We start from the raw sequence: 23,726 nt of genomic DNA, 5'->3' as shown, positions 1-23,726 counted from the left end.
GGTCAGGAAGCTGACCAGCTCACCTCAGCAGTGGCAAAGTGGGCTGGTGCTTACTTTTTGACTACAGTGATGTTTGCTGTTATAGACAGAGCCTTCTCACTTCTTTGGGGCTGCTGTGGCCTGGTGAAGAGAAATGGCATTTGCCTCACAGGTGGGATTATCATGGCATAACAGATTCAGACTCTTACCAGAAAGTTCACATTCAAAGTGCAGAGTCTGGCTTCCCAGTATGGTCTAAAACACTTCTTCTTCAGCTGGAGATAAGGCATGGGAGAGTAGAGCGGTATACAGACCATAACAGCTGCACAGGGAGCCTCTGATGTGTGGGTGAGACAAGCAGATGAAGTCTCAATGATGTTCATCAAGTCTTAAGCACAGACCCAATTCTCGACTGAGGGCAAACTGGCACAGATCCACTATTGCCAAGGGAATCATAACAATTTACATCAGCTGGAAGTCTGCAGATGTTTTGTGGAAATGTGAGTCCATCCTGCTTTTTCTGTCTTGCATCCTCAACAAGCTGACTGACACCAGTAGGGATTTGTCTCCGACTATCAGCAAAAGTGGGGAATGGGAAATCTAGCCCCAGTGTATGTCTGCTGCAGCCAGAGGAGACATCTCAGGGATGGTTTTGGTCCAGTGCATTTTTTATTCATCCAAACACTCCGGAGCTGTAGCTGGTACGGAAAAAAAGCAAGTATTATGAAAACACTCTAGCCAAACCTTTCTGTGGAAGCTGACATTTACAAACAACTGATCTCAAGCTGTTTTGGGGACTGGAGTTCAGTGGTGCTCGCCAAGTGTGATGGCTGGGACAGGGTGGAGCCTCGGCTGCTGCTGCAGAGATGCTCAGCATCTTACCACTCATTGGGAACGTCTGCTTTGCTAAAGCAATGTGGGTTTCTATCACTCTCCTGGAGACTACCCACCTGCAGCAAATCTGCCGCTGGTAGGGAAAGGAGGTCCAGGCTAGAAACGTGCTGAAGTGGTGGCCAGAGAGCCCCTCTTCAGCTGGGAGGGATGGAGGAGGTGGCACGGAGGAAGAACCCTCGCCCATGCGATGTCCTCAGGGGACAGCACGTCAGGGATGCACCAGGGCAGCTGTCGTGGCTCTCAGAACAGGCTCTAAGCCATCTTATGGGTCTCAGCCTCTCGTGATGCTATCTAGGGTGGCTTCTGCACTGCATGGTTTTTGAACAAAAGTATTTTGTTTTATGACCATCCTTTCAGGGCATGAAGAAAACTCTCTCCTTTGCCACCCCCTCACCAACAGATGGGTGTTGCATTGTGAAACAGGCACAAAACAATTTCGGTTTAGGTTTTGCTACAACTCCTTGCCCCAATTTGTGTCATCTCCTGACGAGCTCTACTGCTGCTCCACCATTCATAAGTCATTCATAGTACATTAATCACCAGAAGAACACCATTGTGACCAAGCTCTTGGGCTGCAGTGCCAGGCCCACAGACCATGGACGTTGCCTTTGCTTCAAACAGAGTTAACAGTGTTATGTCAACAACAGGCACTGATGGGAGCCTCAGGCCAAATTCATGCAAGTTGAAAGGACTAATCCTATGCGTTTTCCAGAGTTTTTGATCAGATCTTATGTGCCCTAGGTCTTTTTCAGGAACAAACCAACTCCTGTGGAAAAACACTGGGCAGTGCTTATAAATGCAGGGCAGGAGAGCATAACATATCATGGATGGTCATAAATGTCACCTGCAACACGCAGCCTGCAGAAATTTCCTCTCAGCATCTAGTCTTCCCCAGGCTCGTCAGGCATGTGCCAAATCACATACCTATCCCTCTTGCGTAGCTCCCCAGGGGCTCCAGGTCTCCTCCTTCCCTGAGCACCCTCTGTGCCCCACAGGTCTATTGCAGGGTTGCAAAAGCTGCAGGTGGCTGCACTACCACGTCTCTGCTGCTGGGGCACAGAAATTCCCTTTTGGTTCCTGCAGAAAACATTGTCCACTGGGGGCTGCACATTGTTAAGGACATTTTCCTGGGGCTTGGGTCTTTGGTTCTGCTTCTGTTCCCTGTTCACGCCAGTCGTCCTGGTGCCTATCGCTATGGCAGTGGTTGCTGTTCAATGGGCTGAACGTGTTGGATGTGTCTTTCAGCTGAAGACCTGCCATATGACCAAGGGAACGTATCCACACATACAGCTGTGTTCAGAGTGGTGCTTCCAAATGATAAATACCAGCATTTAAATGACAGCCAGTGAGACACTGGTAGCAGTTAGATATTGGGCTGGTCCAAAACACTACAGCCAAGCATTGGGTGAAGTTCAAACCGGGACCTGATCTTTGCAGTTCAAGCCTCTTTCCCATAGAAATGACTGGGATGTCACCAAGGATTATGGCTTCAAACGAGCAGCAGGTGAACTCCTAAGAAATGAAGATCACAGGCAACCTTCTGCTCTCAGTTACACTCCATTGACGTCAGTGGGGTTGCCTGGGGTTAACTCGGAGCAGAATTTAGTGGCTTGTATTCAATGCGTACAGCGGAAGCCCCCCAGAATGCTTTTCAGCAATGCCGCAATATGGTACACCACCAGCTTCTGCTGGAAAAGCTCTCTTCCTATCCAAGTAACAGAAAAGGGCAGTTTGTCCAGAGAAAGCGTGAGGCTGACAGGACACAGCAGCTCCATCGCAGGGCTCCTGTTCCTCTGGCAGAGAAGCTGCTGCATGGGTGCAGGTCTGTCCGAAACCTACGTGCTACCTCTCATCACGCCTGTGTGCCATAATACCTCCCTGATCTCGCATGGCTGTGGAGAGATGCTGTGGTGTTTCAGAGATGCTGTAGTGATGGGTGAGAGATGTACCTGCAGGTCACTTGGGTAAAATAAATTCTGTGCTGTGTCCCTCAGTCTTCCACTCAAAGCGAGTTGTACTAGAGGCTGTATGTTTGAAACCATATGGACTTTTTCTTGTGACTCACTTATATATATATTCCTGCTTCTTAGGTTTGGCTCCTCTGCACTCCAAAATAGCAAGCAAGACCAACAAATGGTAACAGAAAAAAAGTGAAAAATATTTTTAAATTTGACATGAGGCATCATTGTACATACATTTTTTTTTTTCATTGTGCTTTTCCTTGGTTTTAGTTTTGGTTGTTTTAAAGAGGTGCTGACGATACCTAAAATTTTACTTGCAGGAGTTCTGGTAAGGGTCAGGCAAACTGTACTTCATGCAGCAGCTTCTGTATTACCCTTGGCAATGCTCTGGGACCAAGGTCAACATGAGAAGTTATAATCCCGGCGCATCCCTTTCCTGAAGTGCCTCCTCATTTCTGCAAAGGGATCATGCCCTGACCTTCCTTCAGTCCCACTGGATTGTAAGCAGGCCATGAGCACAGGCCTGCACTCTTCTGATGGTGGCCGGGGCCTGCACGACTGACACTACCAGCTGGGGAACGGGTGGTGGGTTCACTGAACACTTGGTGTCATGATGGCGAGTGAGAGCACTGCGGTGTCCAACTCAACGAGTGTTTTAGGTGTTAGGACAGGTTTCCCATGCCAGTTCATGCCACCTCTGTGCATGGTGGGGAGAAGTAAGGGGAGTGACATGGCAGGAGATGTGCTGCCAGGTGAGGCCTGTGAGGCTGGAGGCAGAGCCCCACTGGAGAGGGGTGGCAGAGGCTGTGACCACAGCACTGGATGAAATGTGTGGGTTGTTCTGCACCACGAACGGTCCAAGGATAATGAGCTAATTTATCTCTTTTACCTTGTCAGGGAACTGAAGAATATGGAAGTGCCTGAATCAGTTGATGAAATGTAATTTCCTGACACAGGCCTCATGGCATTAAGGTGTCACAGGCGGCTGTGGAGGAAGTCTTTTCCTCTCCGCAGAGTCTGATCATGACCCCAGCCCTGCAAAAGGTCATCATGACGGGTGACAACATTACTACAAGAGCGATATTGCAGTCCACATAACATATATGTTGGACAGTGATGGAATAATCTTACATTCATTATAATCAATTCAAAATGTCATTGTTTCACTCTGTGCACCAATTGCAATGACAAATTGCAATTGCAAGGAAGAATTTCCTCATGCTCTGTGCCATACACACTAGCTAGCAGAGTTAGCTAGCTGCATCACAATGGGTCTTACCCTTTCATAACAGTACTTAAACTATTTCAGTGCAGTAATTACACTGCATTATGCTACACAATTTTGCCCCTCTGCAAGATGGGAGACCAGATGAGATTGGTCTTTGTCAGTACCAGCAGATCCTCTGAGCTGAAAAAATTCCAGAAAAAAATACAGCACAACTATTGCAAGAAATTAATGCAAATCTCAGATTTCCTAATTCCCCAACATTTCAAGAGAAGAAAGGAAGAATATTTTAGATACAGGCATCAGAGCTCAGTAAGTGTTGAAATATTAGGAGGATCAGAGAACTGTCCAGATGTCAGAGCAGAGGCCAAGTCAAATGCTCCTGAAATTCTGCAACTGAAATATGAGAAGTTAGGATGGGGCTGTGTTTCTTAAAGAACTTTAAAGAAAAGTCATTCATTTGGACAATTTAGGGGAAAACAAAATGGTGCAGGAGTGGAAAACTGAGCGGAGTAGCTTACTTGCAGGCTGCAGTACTACACGTGGCAGAAGTACACCCTGTTTATTTCGTTCCATATCAGGCTTTGCTGGATGCTGCAAAATCTGTAAATGTCCAGAGAGGCCTCCAGTCACCACCCAGCCTGTAAACCCAACTTAAAGTGAGGTGTCTTCAAAGAACTGGGAATTTTGCTCAGCTCTATGAAGAACACCTCCACAGCACAGAAAAATCAGCTGTGTCAGACTTCACCCCAAGCCACTCAGTGCCTCCCAGCAGTCGTTTTCCATTTCCATTGAAGGTAGCATTGCCCATGCCAACCTCTGTTATTTTATTTTCTGGTTTTCCAGTGAGACCAAGGTTCTGGCTTTCCTCGTGGTGACATGCAGCAATACTTCGCTCTGCTGGTCACAGCAGCAGCTTTTACTCAATGAACTGCCAGAGCAGCAGAGGGAAAAACAGAATCCACAGTGGAGGAGCTTGCTTCCATATACAGATATAGCCAGTTATTCATGTTAGGAATGAATCTGTTACACATCTGGTGTCCCAGTCTCAACCAAAAGAGAACGTCTGCTTTCAGGTGTTTTCCTCTGCATAATACTGCTCATTGCTTATATATCAGACCATACAAGAGTTACCTATTTTTTCATCACACACTTTCAGTCTGTAGTCTCTGGACATCCTCATGCTGTGACTACTTAAAGGGCCTAAAAATAAGACACAGAGAAGTAAGGCCATTTGACTTTGCATCAAAATGCAGACTGGATAAACTCGATTAGTGCTGACAGTGTGTTTGTTAAAAATTACTTTGCAAACAACTTGCAAAGGCAGAAAAAGGTAACTAGATGAACAAATACTACAACACACCTGGTCTTTGTGCATTGAACTTCATGCGTGGACTTCCTGGGGAGCCCTCTGCAGTGCAGAGAGCTCAGCTGATGGGTCTTCGTGGGAATAAGGCTTGGACTGCAATATCTTCAAACCAGGGACTGGTTATGAGCTGTGCAGAACCTCATCTCAGCAGAGGCTTATGGGCATGGCTGCAGACAACAATAATTAGCTGTACGCTGCATGCATCTCAGTTTTGTTACGGGGGAAAAAAAAAACACAAAACACAACAAAAACAAGACAAAGCAAAACAAAACATCACACTAATAACTACTTTGAGTAAAAATTTACGGAACATTTTACTTTGATAAGCTAAGCCTGAAAAAATTCTTGGATGCAAAGGAAGTTTGATGTCCCCAGTGTTTCAGTTCCACTGATTTCACTCTGTACAGTCTCATCTCCCCTTGCATGGAAAGAAGAAACTTCTTTCCATGATGGACACAGATGAAAAACAGCTTGCAGTATGTATTATCCACTAGCCATCCAGCTTGTGCAGCTGGAGAACAAAATAACTCCACCCTGCACAAGTGTATCCTCTCTGCTCACATTTACAATGTAAATGCACACCCTTTCAGTTTAGAGCAGCTCAGCTCTCTGGAGTCCTTTATAACAAATTAAAAAGCAGAGGAAATGAGAGGTTAGCAGCAATTTGTATTGATATGTAACAGCCACTGCTGCCAATGTCATTTCTAAATGCTGTAATTAGCCAGTAAAAGGCAAAGACTAATTCTTGGACTTGTAGAGATTGGTGCAGTTTCAAAGTTCTTGTAACACAGCCCAGCAGGAATTGGTGATATAGAGGTCCTTGGTCAATTCCCTCCATGGAGAAAACTTTACCAAAAAAAAAAAAAAAAAAAAAAGGTTGCATTTCTATGGAGCAGATGAATTGGATGTGACTGGACTTAAAGAAAGTGAAAGAAATGTTTGTAAGTTCAGCCATAAGTCAAGATTTCTCTGTTTTCTGTGTAGGATTGTTGTTTCATTGCTGTCTTGTTGTTTTGCTTCGTTGTTGTTGCTAGCTCCAGAATTCCTGGAAGATCTGTAACACATGTTCATCAACTGCTTCTGCTGTTATTCAAGCTCAGAGGTGCACTTGTCTGGGGATCCTTGTTCTTAATCATCCACTGCATGCCCCCAAATTAACATTGCCATTATCACGCGATATTGAACCACTGGGATTCACACACCTTTATCTCTTGCCAGCCTTATTCATTTGCTCTACAGAGGGGACACCTCTGAGCTGTGCATGCTCTTTGCAGAAATGACTGCTAGTAGGTGGTTGAAACAGAGGGGTTCAGCAAGTAAAGGAAATTCCACGGATCTCAAAGCACCTTTTACTGTGATATGTTATGACTGCACATTCCCTTTCCTCAAATGAGGCCTTTTAGTGCTTTGCAGAGCCAAACTCACATCCGCTCTGCTGATAACATGATGAAAAGTATCTGGAGTCATGTTCCCAGGGCATCATCATCAATTAGATTCTCCCTAGCTAATTATTCATCCTTTTTCTCTTCTCCTCATGCAGATGTTGCCCCCACATCAGCCTTTCTACATGGATAAGACTGGTTGCAAATGCTATTCTTATAAATATTTACAGAGGAAAAAGAGGGACCACAAAAGACTTGACATTTTAAAAAAAGATCATATGATGTATGCTGGTGGGATAGGAACAGGCAAGACTGAGTTAGTGAGGAGATCTCCTCAAGACTAATGCTCCTCTGAACCCACCTAGAAAATAAGCTCTGACTCTCAGTCTTTCACTTAAAACAGAGATGGATGCAAAGGTATTTCTGAGGGATTAACAACACCAGGGGCCAACTTGTGTGTTTTCTTCCAGCAATGCCTCTGCCTGTGCCCAAATCCCTTGGGCAGTTGCTGATGTTGAAGTTGAATACTCCTTTCCCCTCAGGGTACAAATGCCACTCCTTCTGTGGCTTTTCCCTTGTTTTAATCTGTTTCAGGACAAGGATCTGCTTTCCCAGTGCTCTGCAGCAGCTCCCAAACGCGGACAACTGCCTTGGCAAAGGAGGGCTCTTCCAGCTTCCTGATGCCAACCTCTCCCGCTGCAGCAAAGATATCTGTTAAGAAAAGAAATGCCATCAGCAGGGCAACAGGTGGTATACTGCAGCGAATCATGAAAGGGTTATAATAAGACAGAGGGAGCACGTGTGAGAGAGAGAGAGGAGGTAAAAGTGAAAAAGAGGGGGCAAAGCCGAAGGAAGACCCCATGGCAAGCAATTTTTCTGCCACTGCATTTGCATGGTGCTGAACGAAAGGCTTGCTGATTTTACAGCGCTGGGGTTGTGTATGGCCCTGGAAATGTGCTTGCCCATTGTACTCCTCACTGTTTGCTTAGAAGGAATTCAGGAGGGATTTGCTTTCTCTTGTTTCACGAGCCCCACGTTTCCACGCTGCCCAAAGTGGATACGCACCAGCTGGCCACGTCCATCACCGCTGCCGGGACGGAGAATTCCTGATTATACTTAGAGTCACAGACTCCGCTCCGTCATTAGCGGGGGAGCGCGGCTCACGCACCGCTGTCCGAAATGCTGCTGGGAAGCTCTGCTCGCCTGGCCTGACAGCACCGGGCACTCTCCGGACCAAGGATGAAAGACCTGCTGGTGGTGCCCCTTGGGCACGTCCTCACCCTGGCAGCCCTCAGCCTGGCCGAGACGCTTCAGAAAGGTTTGCTGGGAGGGTTTGCACCCTGCTCTGCTCCTGCTGAAGGAGGTTTTGCAAAGGGGAAGGCATCTCTGGCAACGGTGGGGTGGGTGGTGTTCCCCCAAATGGGCAAAAATATGCTGTTTTTGGCTTTTTCTGTCTGGTGGTCACTTGGATGCTTTTTGGATAGCGGGGAGAATAATTTGTGTCTCGCACTGACTGCTGAGGAATAGCAGCGAGACCTGTTGCAATGGACAGTGGAGAGCTTTGGGCTCAGTGTGGGTGGGATGGACGTGTCCTGTGTTGGCTCACAGGTTTCCACTGCTGGGGGGATGCAGTGCTGCTGAGACCAAGGCTGGTGCTGTCCCGCCTGTCTGTGTCTCCCTGTGGGGGTACACAGCTTGAAGATGATGCTTTAAGGTCTGTATAGGGTATGCATATAAATACAAATAAGCAACTTGTCTGTTGCATGCAGCAGGGCATTACTACACCTAGTTTCTCTCCTGCACAGACATGCACAGACATACCTTTAGCCAATGCATGAACTGAAAAATAATCTGCTCAGAAAAGTCCCTGAGGTACAAATGGGAACACTGGTTTTCTGGATTTGCTGTCTGGTAACCCTGTGGACAAAGGGATTGATTGCACATTGATTGTCAGGAGACATTCAGAGCATGCCAGAAAATGTCCAGCTTCAGGAAAAAAAAGCAAAAAAAAACCCAACAACCTCATGGAAGACACTGTTAGTTACCAGTTAGGCCCATGTTGCTGCTCTCACCCAGGTGTATTCTTAGAGCTTGAAGTCAGGTTGGCCTTTCAAAAATGGGGGAAAAATACTTCTTTTTAATAAAAGCTTTTGAAATTAAAATGTCAGCTTTTTGCTAAGGCAGTAATGTACGTTGGTGTCCCCTGCCCTTTTTCAAAGTGCTGATAGCATGGGACCGGAGGGACAAGAAAACCAAACAGGGAGGTGATTGCTTCCTACCCTGGTGGCACAGTGCAGTGAGGAGATAGGCATCTGTTCCTAAAACATCACGGGAAGCTGCATTGCCACGTCCCTGGAGAGAGGGTGCGTGTATGAGTGCAGCCCAGAGGTACCCTACAGAGGCCCTGCAGTACGTCTGAGCTGGAAGCACCTCTGAGAGTGGTTGTAGGCCGGAGGAGCCTGTGACGCTGCAGGGGAGGCTCTGTTTTCTGTTCCACTTTGTTGGCTCAGCGTCTCTTGTTTTTAAAAGTGTGAATTCAAACACCAAACCAAATAACCTGGTAGCTTCTGGTGGGTGGGAGGCAATGTGGGATTTGGCTTTCCCACAGGCCCTGTGACTGCCCTTTGGTTCATTTTGCTATCTTGGGTAACTACAGCTGACATCCAGAAAAATGGCACCTGAACGGCTTTGCAGATGTATAGCTTAATTGATTTTCAGTGTTATCTAATCCCACATGGCTACCTAAAAATGTCAGAGAGCCCCAACGCATGCACGCGGAAAGGTCAGGGGCCATTTCTATATACCGATAAATATATATTGTACTGTTTTTATTTTATTTCCCTGCATTACAATCTGGTTATAAAGGCGTCATAAATTTTGACTGCTCTCCTGAGAAAACTCAGAGCGATGCCAGTACCTGAGCTTTTCTGACGCCTCTTGTAAGGAGGCACCACCTCGGCCATTTTGGGGCTCTCTTGCCGCTTGTTGACAAAATGGCGGTGCGCTCCACCGCTTACTACGCCCTGAAGATACACCACACGACTTTTGGGTTTCTGTCCCACTTTCATCTCACAAAGTGAAAGGAGTGCTGCCTTCACCTTCCCTGCTGGCCCCACATTTTAATTTTAGTATAGGAAACGAAAAGATCAAATGAGAAGATTGCACACTGCTGTTGTTATCATGGTCTTTCTTCGAGGCCATAGAGTTTAGGGTGGTAGGTGTAAAACAATGTTCCTTTTCTGTTTTTTACTACAGGTGTTAAAGGATTGTGAACAGTGCATATCCAACTTTTTTATTCATCAAGTGGCCATTCTCATTGTGACAATGCAATTATAAAACTGGATGCGTTGAATTTCAGTTAATGTAAGAACTTACATTTCTCAGGGTTAAAAAAGCATCATTCCTGAGATCAAGGCATGTGGACAACAGCAATAAAAACATACAATATTAAATTAGATCATAAAACTCCATTTCTGTCAGGCTTAATTCCACCAAAACCTCATAAACTGTGTCATGAAATAACAACATCTCCTTTGAAATAGATAGGATAACCATCGGTGGAAGCTATTCTCCTAAAACAGCTGCCAGTAACAGGAAAATTTAGGCTTTCTGAAAATTTTCCACTTGGTTTCGCTAGAGTGGGATTCAGCCGGGACGCTATATAGATACTACTTCTATCTAGAATGACCTAAAATGACCCAATAAATTGCAGCCTGTTACAATTTGAGGCAGTGATCTCAAACAGTGAATCTGACAGGGATGAATTTTAATTAACATTTAGATAGTATAATCTTTAGTGCTACGTTAACTGTAGCTTTAATGTCTTTCTGTATATGTACAGCAATTACCAGCTACGCAATCTGAAGTCATATAATCCAGAAATGTTATTGAGACAGGTTTGTTCTAATGACAGTTCAAAAGCGTCAGAACTTTTGCATAAACCTGTTAGTGGAAGTCCATCCTTTCTTGCCCTAGCTTCATTCCAGATGAACACCAAAGACATTCTAATTTTACCCCCACATAAAGTAAAAAAGAATTAAGGTAAATACTTTCTATTATTATTCACTTATACTGGAGTGCCTTTTTTATAACCATTTTTTTAGGAGGAAGGTTATTTTTTTTTTATTTTATTTTTTTTCTGTACCTAAATCTTGTTATACTGAGGAGAGTCAGCAGATACAGTACGGGAAGGATTTTCCTGTGAAAAAAACAGACTGTATGCCAGATACTGCTACAGGAAGAAAGGAACAGGAAGATTCTTGCATCCGCTGAGCATTTGCAAGGTGGTGTTTCAGGAATATGGTATGAAACTAGTTCATGTCAGCACAGCTGTCAATGAAATCCAGCCCAACAAATATTGGATGTATGTCCCTTGCAGCCATACATTAGAAGTCATTCATGTGTCCTGGGATGCAAAGGCTGCAATGCATACCATGCGCAGGGAGAGTGATTCACTAGGCATACCCTTTGATCCTTTCCAGTCCTGCTTAGGGACTTTTACCAGGGTGATGGAAAACGTTTCTAAAGATACATTCAAATAATGCATGATGAGAGATCTGCAATAATAAGTGTCAGACACAGCTATTGCACTTTTAACCCTGGTGCTACTTGGTTAGAAAAGGTGAGAAAAAGGCAGGATGTGCAGTAGTCAGGCCATATATCTGGAAGAGCTGATGGGCCTTTAGGAGTCTGGTTTTGGAAAAACTCCCATCTTGTATACCAGGCTGTTCTGTCTTGTGCCCTGTGGAGAAAGCAGAGGGGAAAATGCAAAGCCTGCGGTCAATGACAGCAGACTGCAGGTAACAAACGCAGGGGGACCTCAGTTACAGCAAGTATGTGGAGGGTGCATGAAGCAAGGAGCCATCTGGCAACCTGCAGGGACACCTCTGCCTTGGCCACCTCCCTCTGGGGTCACTGGGAGGTTTTCATATTTTCTTCTCCTTTGTGCAGCCCCCTTTATCAGCACTCCTCTGGAAACTGTGGACGCGCTGGTGGAGGATGTCGCCAAGTTCGTGTGTGTGGTGGAGTCGTACCCAGAGCCAGAGATCACGTGGACGCGCAACAGCATTCCCATCAGGTAGGGAGCCGCCTGGCCTGCCCCAGGGTCTCCTTCCAAAACATGTGGTGCTTTTTTTCATTTTTTTCATGCTTTTTTTCATTTGGAGGTGGGTCTGCGGTGGGGAAGAGGTCTGTAATTATTAGTGAATCTTTGTTTCTTAAGGAGTGATAAGAGCACTCTGGGGACTGCTCAGACATGTGGTTGGCAATAACAGAATGAGAAATCTGCTGTCAGTACTCAGGGCAGGGAGCCCAAGCTCTTGCTGTGCTATGTGCTTTCTTAAAGTGAATGTGAAAAGCCATTTTCTTGGCCACGTGGGCTTGTTGTCAGTGTATCTGCATTGATAACAGTACTATGCAGCCTTGAATTTTCTCTGAATCTCAGCTCTGGTTATGTTTGAAGTATCTGTCCTTTGCAGTTTCACAATTTGAGTTGGAGACGGTTTCTGCTGTGAGCAATGCAAGGAATTTTTTCTTCAGCTTCTCATGGTGCAATTCTCTCTCTGTTCCTCAGTTTGCTCCTTTACAAAGGATGCTGTATAATATTTAAATGGAGCATCATTGCCAGACTTGCTGCCTGAGTGTCTGCAGTGCACTTGGAAACTGCACAAAAGGGGTTGTATCATGCCATTCTTTGCTTCTGCATCTCTGTGTTGTGAACTGCCAGATGTTAATGTCCAGGCATTGAAGTGCCTCTGAAAAAGGCAGCCTTGGAAACATGTTATGGAAGTTACTACCATTGCTATAGCCCCGTTGCTGAAGACAGGCCCATGCAAAGCAAACTGCACCCAGTCTTCCAACTCTGAAACCAATTCATATCTGCCAGATGGCTCCACATCAGTTTCTCCTTCTTGACTGCTGTTAGTGACTGTCTCTGTAATGGAAAATTACAGAACGATCTCTACATAACACAGTTCTGTTCTCCAAGGCTGATCTCCATGTTACGCAGATAGTCACCTTCAGTATGGTTCCTGCTGTTGGGGTTGCAGATCAAAAGCACCCTTCAGCTAGTGGTTCAGGAGACTCCAAACAAGCCATCAGCAGGAAGAGGTTTTACTGCTAGGAAGCCCATTTTAGAATAAGAAAAAAACAAACAGATTTCTACATGTATTGCTTTCAGAAATCTGATTTATTGCCTGCAACAGAACCTCATCAAAACCCTTTTCCTAACACTTTTGATGTAGGGTGGAGGTCCAAGTTTCCACGGATGTTATTTCCACATTAGGTCACGTTCCTCCAAATTCCTTTCCCATTCATGACACCATGCCTGAAAATCCGAACTGGCAGAGGAAGCTATTCATGCAGGACCATGGAGATGACATGCCTTTTTAACCCCATGGTCTTTAAAATCTCACTCTCCTGTTGTAGGATCGTATGAAAAAATGATAATTTTTGCCCCAGTCTGCACTTCCAGAAGCCCAACACACCTTTCTAAATCCATCCCATTTTCTCTGAGACACAATGACTGAATAGGAAAATACCAATCAAAAAAGCTCTCCTGGAGAGCTCGGCTGCTTCATTGCTTTCCCACATTTGAGACACCATTCTGAAGCAACATGAATAGCAACAACTACATCACTTTCCCAAATCTCTGCTGGCATTAATAGTTGGTGCTAGTGAATACACAAGCTAGGGCCAAAGACAAGGAAATATCTGAGCTAAGACTATCTCTGTTATTTTCCAAAAACGTGGATGAAAGTATTTCACAATAGAAAAAGATCAGATCAGTGGACTTTTTTTTTTTTTTTCCTCTGGAAAAAAGTATAAATATATTTATGTGTGTGTATATGTCAGACTTCAAAGGGGCCAACTACAGCAAGCAATAAATAACTGATAGTTATTTTACTTATGAAATTTTCTTCTGTTGCCAAGGTCCAAGCACCCTGGACAGACAGCTCAGCTAACCTTCAAAGCAATGCAGTGTGTAAACATTCAGCTTCAATGCGAGTAGTGCCAGGACAGGGGCTATTGTCAGCACTATTTTTCTGGAAGCTCCTTTACATGTTCCTTTTGGTGTCAAAACTTGTGCAAGTAGACTGGTGTGTCCTGGGCTGACCTCAGCCTGTAACGTGGCAAGTGGCACATTCAGACTACGCAGTAGCTGGTGTATGTTTTTCAGCAGTGAAAGGTGAAAGGGGACATACTTAGGCTTCAGGAATTTTATTTGTGATAGCTTGGGAGACAGTCCTCTAGTGATTTTGCTACTAGTTGTTGGAGTGAATTGCATGAAAGTTTTTCCAAAAAACAACGATGGTGTGAAAGTCAAACATGGAGGAACTTATGAAATATTATGCAAATTTTCTTCCTCTAAGGTTTTACTGTATTTTTCCAGTTTTGCAATGAAAATCAGAGAGCAGTCCTCTGCTTTCTCATCGTCTGTGCTTCTCTCTCTCTCTAACATGCACATGCACACACAGCATACTCTCATTTAGAATTTGTCTTTGATCTGTAGATTTCTCTGCAAAATCCCGTACCTTTGTTGATCAGACTTCAAGGCTTTTCTGGACTTCTCAGAAGTCCCCAGGTTAAATCCTGCTGTCATTAAATTATAGCTATCCTTACATCCTCTAATCTTTAAATGGATTTTTTCTTCAGTACATTTCTTTCTTTCTTTCTTTTTTTTTCTTTTTTTTTTTTTTTTTCCCATAAAAACAACACTTTTATAGTTCCAAACAAATAAGCAAAAATGCTTCCAGATACAAAATAGACGGAGACAAAAATGCTTGGGTTTTGGTTGCTGTCTTTCTTTTTTCACATACAATAAAGATATTGCCAGAAAATCATACCTTTTGTGGAAAAAACAAAACAAAACAAAACAAAAAACTCTGAAGAAAGTTTCTGTAAAAAGCTTCAGCCGGAGCCATTTCCTACATATGCAGTCCTTCCTTGGGTGATTATACCTAAAACAGGACCAACCTGGATTAAGGTTATTCTTGTTCCAGACAGGATTCCAGACAGTGAGCCCTCCTCACCTTCCCAGCATCTGCTGGAGGCAGCATTGCCACCATGCTGGTGTCCATCAGGAGCTGCATGGTTGAGCGAGGACCAAACCAAATATTAAGCCCCATCTTGATGTTTCCAGTGCTTTTATTTGTCTTTAGATGTTGTAAATGGGAGGTCCAACCAACTGCGCTTTGTGGTGGCACCACCGGTCTGTGGACACAGGTGCAGTGCCCTCTCCCCACCACCCGTGCTCTGCCCCGCAGGCTGTTCGACACCCGGTACAGCATACAGAGGAACGGGCAGCTCCTGACCATCCTGAGCGTGGAGGACAGCGACGATGGGGTGTATTGCTGCACGGCAGACAACGGGGTCGGCGTGGCCGCCCAGAGCTGTGGGGCTCTGCAAGTGAAGATGCGTAAGTGAGAAGGCAGCGAAGCTGACAGTGGTATCTCCTCCCCAGGATCATCTGACTGCGGTGCTCGGCCTATGGTTTGGGGGAAAAATCACACTTCTTGTGCCTTAAAATATAAATTCACCTAAAGATGAGGATGAGACAGCTGGCGGCAGGGGAAGGCACAGTGTGAGGGTGCAGCTGAGAGCCTGAGCAGAGCTCAGGGAGACCCACCTTCCACGTAGGGCTGTGTGTGGGCCCGGCTGGCTGCAGACCCCTGGGGAGAGACATGGCATGTCACACCATGTCTTTGGGACATGCCATCCATGATGCTTTGAATGGCACAAGAACTGTTTGTGTAGCAGAAGATAAAAAAAAATGCTTTGATCAACACTCGTTGAACAAAACTTCATAAAAGCAACACAGCTTGATAGATTGGCCCTTTGAAGCAACGCTGCTTAAATCCCCTGTGAATTTTAGACATCAGATGTCACTAATCAGATTTATGGCTAAGGATGGTAAAAGCGAGTGCACACTGTTCAGATGTTCTTAAGTGAAGTCTTGAAAGGTCTGGAGCATCATGGTGTAAATCTCATCATCCCCTTTGGAGAGCAGGGGCCTGGTTTTTGCAAAAGGCTGTGCATGCTCTGGGCCTGGTCAAGCTGAACTCATGTGACTGCGCTCATGTACACAAATGCTGAGCCATCCACAAAGGAGGGCTAAAACATCTGTTTGTATAAAAGGGCTTGTTTGTGCTTGTGAGCCTGATGCTCCAGACTGGGCAGTCCTGAGGCCCTCAGCCCCCCGTTCACCTGCAGGCAGGTGATGCTCTCTGAAATATGATTTTCTGCTGCTGTGGTAGTGCTCCAGGGAAGGAAAACTCAAATCTCCCAAAGTGTGGAGATGGAAATCTTTTTTACTGCCAGCACAGTCTCCTTGGGGAAAAGAAATTTAAATTTGCCCCATATTAACTTTAAGGGAGTTTTATTTTTTTTCTCTCTAAGGATCCTTTCTGCTTTTTACTGGCATGGTCATTAATTCTTCAGTTAGGGACATTAACTAAGTTTACATGCCCTTCTTGTTGACCTAGAGACAATGTCAAATTAAAACCATTTCAAAACCAATTCACTCCATATCTGAGCTTTCACACAAGGCATTGTTTACGCTGAAAAAATGTCAAAACCTGGAATGCAAACATTCTTCAATATTGGAAATACTTTTATCTGGATCTGGATTTCAGCCCAGATCCTAATTCAAATGACTGTCAAACTCCACTCCTGAAAACAAATGACCCATGCAAGATAGGTGCTTTTGAGTCCATATACTGAAACTCTGAATGCTGCATGTAAGAAAGCTTTTACTTCTCAATGTAGCTCATGCCCTACCAAGGCCTGTCTGTCTTTCAGCTACAGCAATATACAGAGAAAGCAATAAGAGATTTTGTTGACATATCTGAATTTGACCTATTCTTGTATCTCTTACCTTCAGTTCAAGTTTAATTTTTGCCTTTTCAAATTTTAGGACCAAAAATAACCCGGCCACCTCTAAATGTGGAAATCATAGAAGGATTAAAGGCTGTTCTTCCATGCACAACAATGGGAAATCCAAAACCTTCTGTTTCATGGATCAAAGGAGAAACCGTTGTAAAGGTGAATAGAGAATGAAATTTCAGTATTGCTGGCTGTTTGCTAAAGGTACGGTGATAAAATATTATCATAACTTGCAGCGTTTCCAAATTCTACTTGCTGGGAAGAAAGCATTTGGAAAATCCTTGGCTCATCTCATAAATGCCTGCGTTCACAATAATTCTGCCTATAAACAAAACATTTTCTGTGTCTATATTTTACATTACTTTTATTACTACTAAGCATGGCCAAATGCTGCAAAATACATTTGTGAGTAATTTCATAAATAAGATCTAGGGAGCAGCTTGGCTAAGATTGAGGGCCCCATGAATGCTGTAATTTACTGGTCTGCAAAAATAAGCATGGGCCAGTGTATTGTGACAATGCTGAGCAGGAAGAGCTGTCCCCAGATTCTTCAGTTGCAGGGCAGCACAAATAATTTTTATGCATGTAAGCCTAATCTTTGCAAGTGGACATTTGGTGCTGTTTGTGGACAGGATGTACGTAAAGCTCTCACCTCGGTCCTTTTTTCCTCTGGCAGGAGAATGCTCGCATTGCTGTTCTCGATTCAGGGAATTTAAGGATCCACAATGTTCAGAGAGAAGACGCGGGGCAGTACCGGTGCGTAGCCAAAAACAGCCTGGGCACAGCCTATTCGAAACCTGCAACGGTGGTCGTGGAAGGTGAGTAGTGCTTGCGCCAGGATCCAGCTCTTTGCGCTGACCTTGCAAGCATACACAATTAACTTGTATTAAGCTGAAGTACCAGCTTGATGTTGACAAAAACATCGTAGGGTGACTCGAGGCAGAAGAAGGGAAAGGAAAGGAAAGGAAAGAAGAGTGAGAAACAGGAAGTTTGTCCATTGCTGGTTGACGGTGAAAGAGTCATTGCCCATGGCTGCTGCGGCTCTGGTGGGAAATTTGTCTGAGTAGGGACTCCAAAATCTGTCTACTGATCTTCCCTTTGGACTGAAGTTTTCCAAGAGGCCAGCTTGTTTCTTGTTCGGAAGGTCTCACCAGAACTGTCATGGGTTATATACTATGGCTTGTGGATTGGACTTATAGGAAGCTGATGGCTCTGGAAACTGGCTGCAAGAAACCTGGTTGGAGACAGCTGCAGCTCCAAACGGTGCAGCTTTATGTGTGTGTCCCTTCCATTTCCCTCTGATTTTCCATCTGAATTGGTTGATTCTTCAGCTAAACAGAGCTGTTCTCTTCGAGGACTTGCACATTTTCTGCCCGCTAAACTGAACACCAGATTGATTTTTCAGTTTCTGGTCTTTATGTGCTCAGTATCCTTATTTTATTTACAGAAGGTGTTTGCTCTCTGGTATAAATCATAGCCAGTTTCATAGTGCTGAGACCAGTGGACTGCTGGGGCAACCAAATGTAGGCAATGAAGCATTCAAGGTTCCTGGATTCTGAAAGAGAAGTTGGGTTAAACAAAGTTTTGCAGAGTGGGAAGAGGAATGACCGAGTCAGTAGATGAACTCTTTTTTGTTTCATTTTCAGAATGAAATAATCTGTACTGCAAAAAGTGAAGAGAAGGGTCTGTTTGCCTAACAAGCTTCAAAAGATTGTTACGGTTACATTTGGCCTGAGACTATCAGAGGTTATTCAGGGCACAATCCTGTTTCTAAAAGGACCATTGACATTCTTCTGGGAGGAGGGTCAGGTGTATTAGATCTGACTACAAATTACTGTAGACTTGCTGTTTTCCTAAAGAATATATTCATTTTCCTTTCTTTTTCTAATATTTACATATACAGACTTCAAGTATGTTAGAAATTCCTTAAATAGCTTAATACAGGAAGGTAGCTGTTCCTAATCTAGATTCAGAACTGTGTTTCTTCTCGACTCAGAGAGATGAGGCAGGCTGATGGTACTCAGATGTGGCTCAATAAAGCCTTGGACCTAGGTTCTGCTTTGGCTCCACTGCTGAGGGAGTGGCCAAAGACTAATCAAGAAGTGACTGAGGCAATTGCTCATTGCCATGCTTGTAGACCCCTCCAGTCCATGCAGAAGAGCCACAGGCACTAGGGCTTTATTGCTTGGATCTACTAGACTGGGTAAGGGAATCTAAAAGTGGACTGGAACTGCACCAAAATATGGGGTGTGAAGGTTGATACCTTGTTTTGTCCCTGTCTCCAGAATTGTACAGCCGAATGTTAATTCAAGGAAAGGCAAATTAATCCCCAAATATCCTACTTGCAAAGGAGAGTCTGTGTGTGCTCTTTTTAAAAGGAGAAAGATTAGTTCTTAATTAATCAATGGCAGCTCAGTGCTCCCATACAACCTATCCCTTCATGTTCCCTTCATGTGTTGTGTTAACAAAGCAATGCTGTTCTCTGGGCTTGCCTTGGTTTTTCTGGTAGGGCACCCATATAATACACCTTGTTTCAGGCTACCACCCAAACTAGACTGATGCATGTTTGTTTTACTTTTTTGGCTCCCAAAATCCGAAGGTAATAATCCTGACTACAGCTTACTGTGTACACAGATCTCTTCCCCTCCTGGTATTTTAGATCAACTCTCATGAATATTTAAAATACAGACTTACTCACATACCCGTGTATGCATGCATGTGCACACACACATGCTCAACCCGTTGCACACGTCTTTTATAGCCTGGCTCACCCAGGTTATCATTATTTTTAGTATTCCTCCCTTTATACCGCCTTAGCATCAGCATGTGAAAATAGATCCAAGTCAATAATAATTTAAAATGACTCCATGTAGGAAAATCACACTTTAGTCGGCCTTCTCTGAGCGTTCATTAGAACCCTGTTTTCATAAAACTTAGGAAAACACGCTGTTTTCTGCTTCTCTGTAATAGCGCTACAATATTTTTCCTTAAAACTTGCTGTTACCACTCACTGGAGTTACCATCCTGCATAGTGTGGCTTAATATTAAAATAAAATGACTAACGTGGCTTGTTAACTATGAATATTTAATCCCGAAGCAAATGCCCATTCAAAGAACTGTGCAAATATTTATGCCTAGCTAAATCAAGATCAGGTGGGCCCTGATTTCTGAAAGAAGTTTCTAATTTTCTGTTGTGAGCTTCCATTTTAATGAGTTCAGCGTTAGTCCTGCAATTAGTTCAAAGTGCGGAGGCATCCAGCTTTGGCAAGACACACTCTGTGAACACAGGTACGGTCCGACACACTTTTAAAGGACTTGATGAAGCAGTGCCTGGAAACAACAGCGAGTCTCACATATAGGACGTCCTCTGCACTGGGTCCACCAGCTCAAACAACTGATGACAGCCTTGGCCCCCGTGTTTGCACTGGTGAGGTGCCTTGCAGTCCTGCTTCTTGGCTGGTTTCTGCAGCCCAGGGCAAAACAGCATGAAAAATGCTGCTATTTTGATTTCCCAGATTGTTCTTCTCTCCACGTGGTCTTTCCTCAACCTTTACAATACTGGCCTCTATTTATTACTTTTAAAGCAAAGTGGAAATACTTTGAAGGCTTTGTTATTTTCAAAGCAAAGTATAAATAATTTGAGCAATGATTTTAGGGGAAATTTCTGGTGTGGCTCTTGTCACAAAACGGAAGGCAGTGAAGAGCTTTCTTAGTGGAACTGATCCCTTGTTTTTTTCTGATGTCAGCCAGGGAGTGGGAGAGAGGCAAGGGTCCTCTGCACCCTGCCCGAGCCCAGCAGCCTGCTCCCTCTCCTGGGGTGGGTTTCAGGCCCCTACATTCACGTGATGAACTAGTGAACTCTCATCAGTTAATGAGCCTTCATACCCAGAACTGGGTCAGGATTTTAATTGAAAGGGTTGAAAAAGCCTGTCCATTCAGACTGTTTTTTTTTTTTTCCCCCTCCCTTTGCTCCAAGTTCAGGGCAAACCCATGTGCATTTGGACAAGTGATGGTGAAATGTTTTCTCTCCTTAAAAGGCAAAATCCATTAGGGGCAGAAACATGATGACAACGGAGGTGGCTGCTGACAGCAGTGAGTGGGCAGGGGAGGAGGGGACCAGGGAAGCCTTCTTCCACAGCACTCTGCAAAGCAAAAGAAGTGAACAACGGGCTGTTTGCTGGCCCTGTTAAAATTGGCATGTGAGGATGAATTCCTGTTGCTCACGTACATTTGGTGGTGGCTACAAGAGGTAACATGTCTACTGAGATAGAGGAGTGATATTATCATCTTGGCCGCTTGCCAAGAAATGTGTTTTTAATTTCCTGGAGACAGCATTTCTGGCCAGCAGTTTTGTATTCATTTTCTAACTTAATCATTTTTCTAACTAGCAGTTTAATCGCTGCATTATCTGTTTTGATAACAAGCACTTCTGCTAACCCTAGAGTAGAAGAGCAATTATATACTGCAGTATATAAATGAAGTAGTAGCTTGCCAAAGGACTGGTCAATATTTATACAAATTTCCTGTTGATTGCCGTACCAATGAATAAAATGATTCTGTGGCTGAAAGGTTGCTGGATGAATTCAGGATCCAGGGCTGTGGTAGAACAGAAGTTTTCACTTGCTTATGTGACTTGTAGTTCCTTCGCATATTCTAAGGATGAACCTTATTGACAAGATGTTGGCTGAAATAGCTAAGGAGTTGCATCCAGATTTACCTAACAATCACTGCTGTGGAAATAAATAGGAGAACAGCTATTGCCTTCAGTAATGTTGAGAGTTGTCCTCAAGTGCAGAAATTCCCTCTGATGTCAATGAAAGCTGAAGGCAAGGTACAGACTCCCAGGCTGTGCCAAGAATGTATTTCTTGGCCCTCGTCTGAGCATTTGACATCTGTGGGGTCTGCATGGTAGGCAACATTAGTGAGACGTCCATGGTTTTTCCCTTCATGTACTGCACAGCTGTAACACACGCTGCAGAACAAGAGGAATTTTCAGTTTTCATTGGTATTTGCTGTGACATTGATCCAGGCCATAAATAGGACCAGTCCAACAAAAGCTATGCAAGGGCTCATCAGGTTCAGCTTCTGGGCTTACTGCCTAAAACTGCACACCCTCTGCAGTCCACATGGCTTGCCATGTGTAACAATGATATTCTCCATACCCATTGTGGATAAAGTGTTTGTCACTGAAAAGATAAATTTAAAGCTACAAGCTCTTGACCAGTGAGAGGCATGAGATTATTTCCATTTGGGCACACTTGTCAAACAGAGAGGGAAGCTGTCCATTTTTTTTATTTTTATTTTATTTTATTTTATTATAATATATTATTAACACATGGAATAAATTCCTCTGAATGGCTTTGCTTTACTGTCTTGCAATCTTTTTCAGATGTGGTGCTTATAACCATTATTCAAAGTATATATAATTCCTGCATCAATTAAGAAGCCTGTATTGCAAAACAGCAGGGAAACTATACGTTTTGTGATGAATTACAGGCCTGTTGATCTGGCTCTGTGTTCTGGCAGTTTTTTGCTCTGTTTAGGAGAATGCTTACTGTTCTCCTTGGGAGAAGCAAAGTGTTACTTCATGAATAGGTAGAGAGGACTTCTGTCCTGCATGGTCTCCATTCTTAAAAGCAAAAGTTTCAAAACAAAATTGAAAAGTTGACCATGAATGATTGGCAGTTTAGAAGGAACAGCTGTTTATAGAAAAGGTGTAAGAATATAAACCATATGCTTCTGTAACTGACTAATTTATTTCTATAGCACCAACTGTGGAAAGAGCATCTTCTAGAAATGAATGGTGTCACTGACTTTAAAATGTGCAAAGGGTTGTGGTGGATTATATACTAACAGAATTCAAGGTTGAGTGCTCTTTGGAGAGGTGTCTATCCATTCCAACAGCAGCACACATCTGGAACTCAGGTCTTGCAGGAAGGTGATATTGGTTCAGTTAGTTTTTTAGCTTTGCATAGTGGTGTTTTTTTTTTTTTTTTTTTTTTTTTTTTTGTGTGTGTGTGTGTGTATGTGTGCACAATTTCTGAAAAAAAAAAGAAAAAGAAAAAGAAAAATGTTTTAAGCTTTTTCTTCTCCTGAAGGTGAACAACCTTCCTTACCTTCCTGTGGTGCCTTTCTAGGTGTTGTACCCAGCTAGTGAAACCTCCATTATTCCCAGTTTGCTCAGTGATGCCTTTTTAGTTTGATACCCTGAATAGCAAAGAAAAAGGTCATAAATTCTTGGACTGTCATGTAAAAGGAAAGATCACATGGGTGGCTCTGGTGGTTGTATACTGACTTAGATGCACCTCCATCTTGTGATTTGTGTGAAGTTGATGTTGATTTCCAGCCTGTGGCACCAGAGAGTCGTGGAATTTTGGAGTTTTGGAGTATGCTGTGTGACGAGGTTTAGTTTTTGAAGTCATCACTGCACAAAGGCAAGTCTAGAAATCAACAATCTTAAATCTGTCAGGAGAGAAAGGAAGAAAGAAACAAAAAAATTAGCTATAACAAGTGCAAGAATATCCAATGTGCTTGTCAGGAAACTAATTGGATCCTCCAGAGATTTCATGATATTTTTGGATCTAATCTTCTTTCCAGTTTCCAGTTGGCATTGATTGAGGGCTACTGATTCTTTATCCAGGCAGTCTCCTTCATCCCTCTTTTGAAATGTTCCTACTTGACTTCCTCCTGTGCCAATATGTGACAGCACAAAAATGAAACAAATCAAGAGCAGAAGCAATGCTCCTCAGGCTACCCTGACTTAGATATTTGTTTTTGTGTTCCAGCTCTGGTAGATAGAAGTCTTTTCCTGCCCGCAGTTTATTGCTTATTACTAGCTACTAAAATAATACTCTGCCACAGGCCACAAAAATGTTCCCCTATAAGCCACTTGTGAGAGCTGCCTGAGCCTTAAAAATAGGAAGGTCTTCCTTGGAGAATCATCCCTTCAAAGGGAAGGATCTACCAGAGCATGGTTAGACTCAGTCTAGATTTTTTTTCTTATTGTTTAATTATTGGACACAGTGAGGGGACAG

The 23,726-nt window shown here is 43.8% G+C and overlaps 1 protein-coding gene across 1 annotated transcript in view; it reads left to right on the top strand.

The window, feature by feature from the left end:
• The first annotated feature begins 7,242 nt into the window (after positions 1–7,242).
• MUSK (muscle associated receptor tyrosine kinase) overlaps positions 7,243–23,726 on the top strand; it is a 50,858-nt gene continuing 34,374 nt past the window's right edge. Inside the window, exons 1-5 of the mRNA XM_040541628.1 lie at positions 7,243–8,128; positions 11,761–11,887; positions 15,075–15,226; positions 16,724–16,851; positions 17,369–17,510. Coding sequence (XP_040397562.1) covers positions 8,050–8,128; positions 11,761–11,887; positions 15,075–15,226; positions 16,724–16,851; positions 17,369–17,510 — 628 coding nt within the window. The 5' untranslated portion in view covers positions 7,243–8,049. The remainder of the gene's footprint in view (positions 8,129–11,760; positions 11,888–15,074; positions 15,227–16,723; positions 16,852–17,368; positions 17,511–23,726) is intronic.

The sequence above is a fragment of the Cygnus olor genome, chromosome Z (assembly GCF_009769625.2).
Source record: "Cygnus olor isolate bCygOlo1 chromosome Z, bCygOlo1.pri.v2, whole genome shotgun sequence".
NCBI lineage: Eukaryota > Metazoa > Chordata > Aves > Anseriformes > Anatidae > Cygnus > Cygnus olor.
The sequence above is the reverse complement of the archived record's forward strand: the minus strand, read 5'-3'. Positions and strand labels throughout refer to the sequence as shown.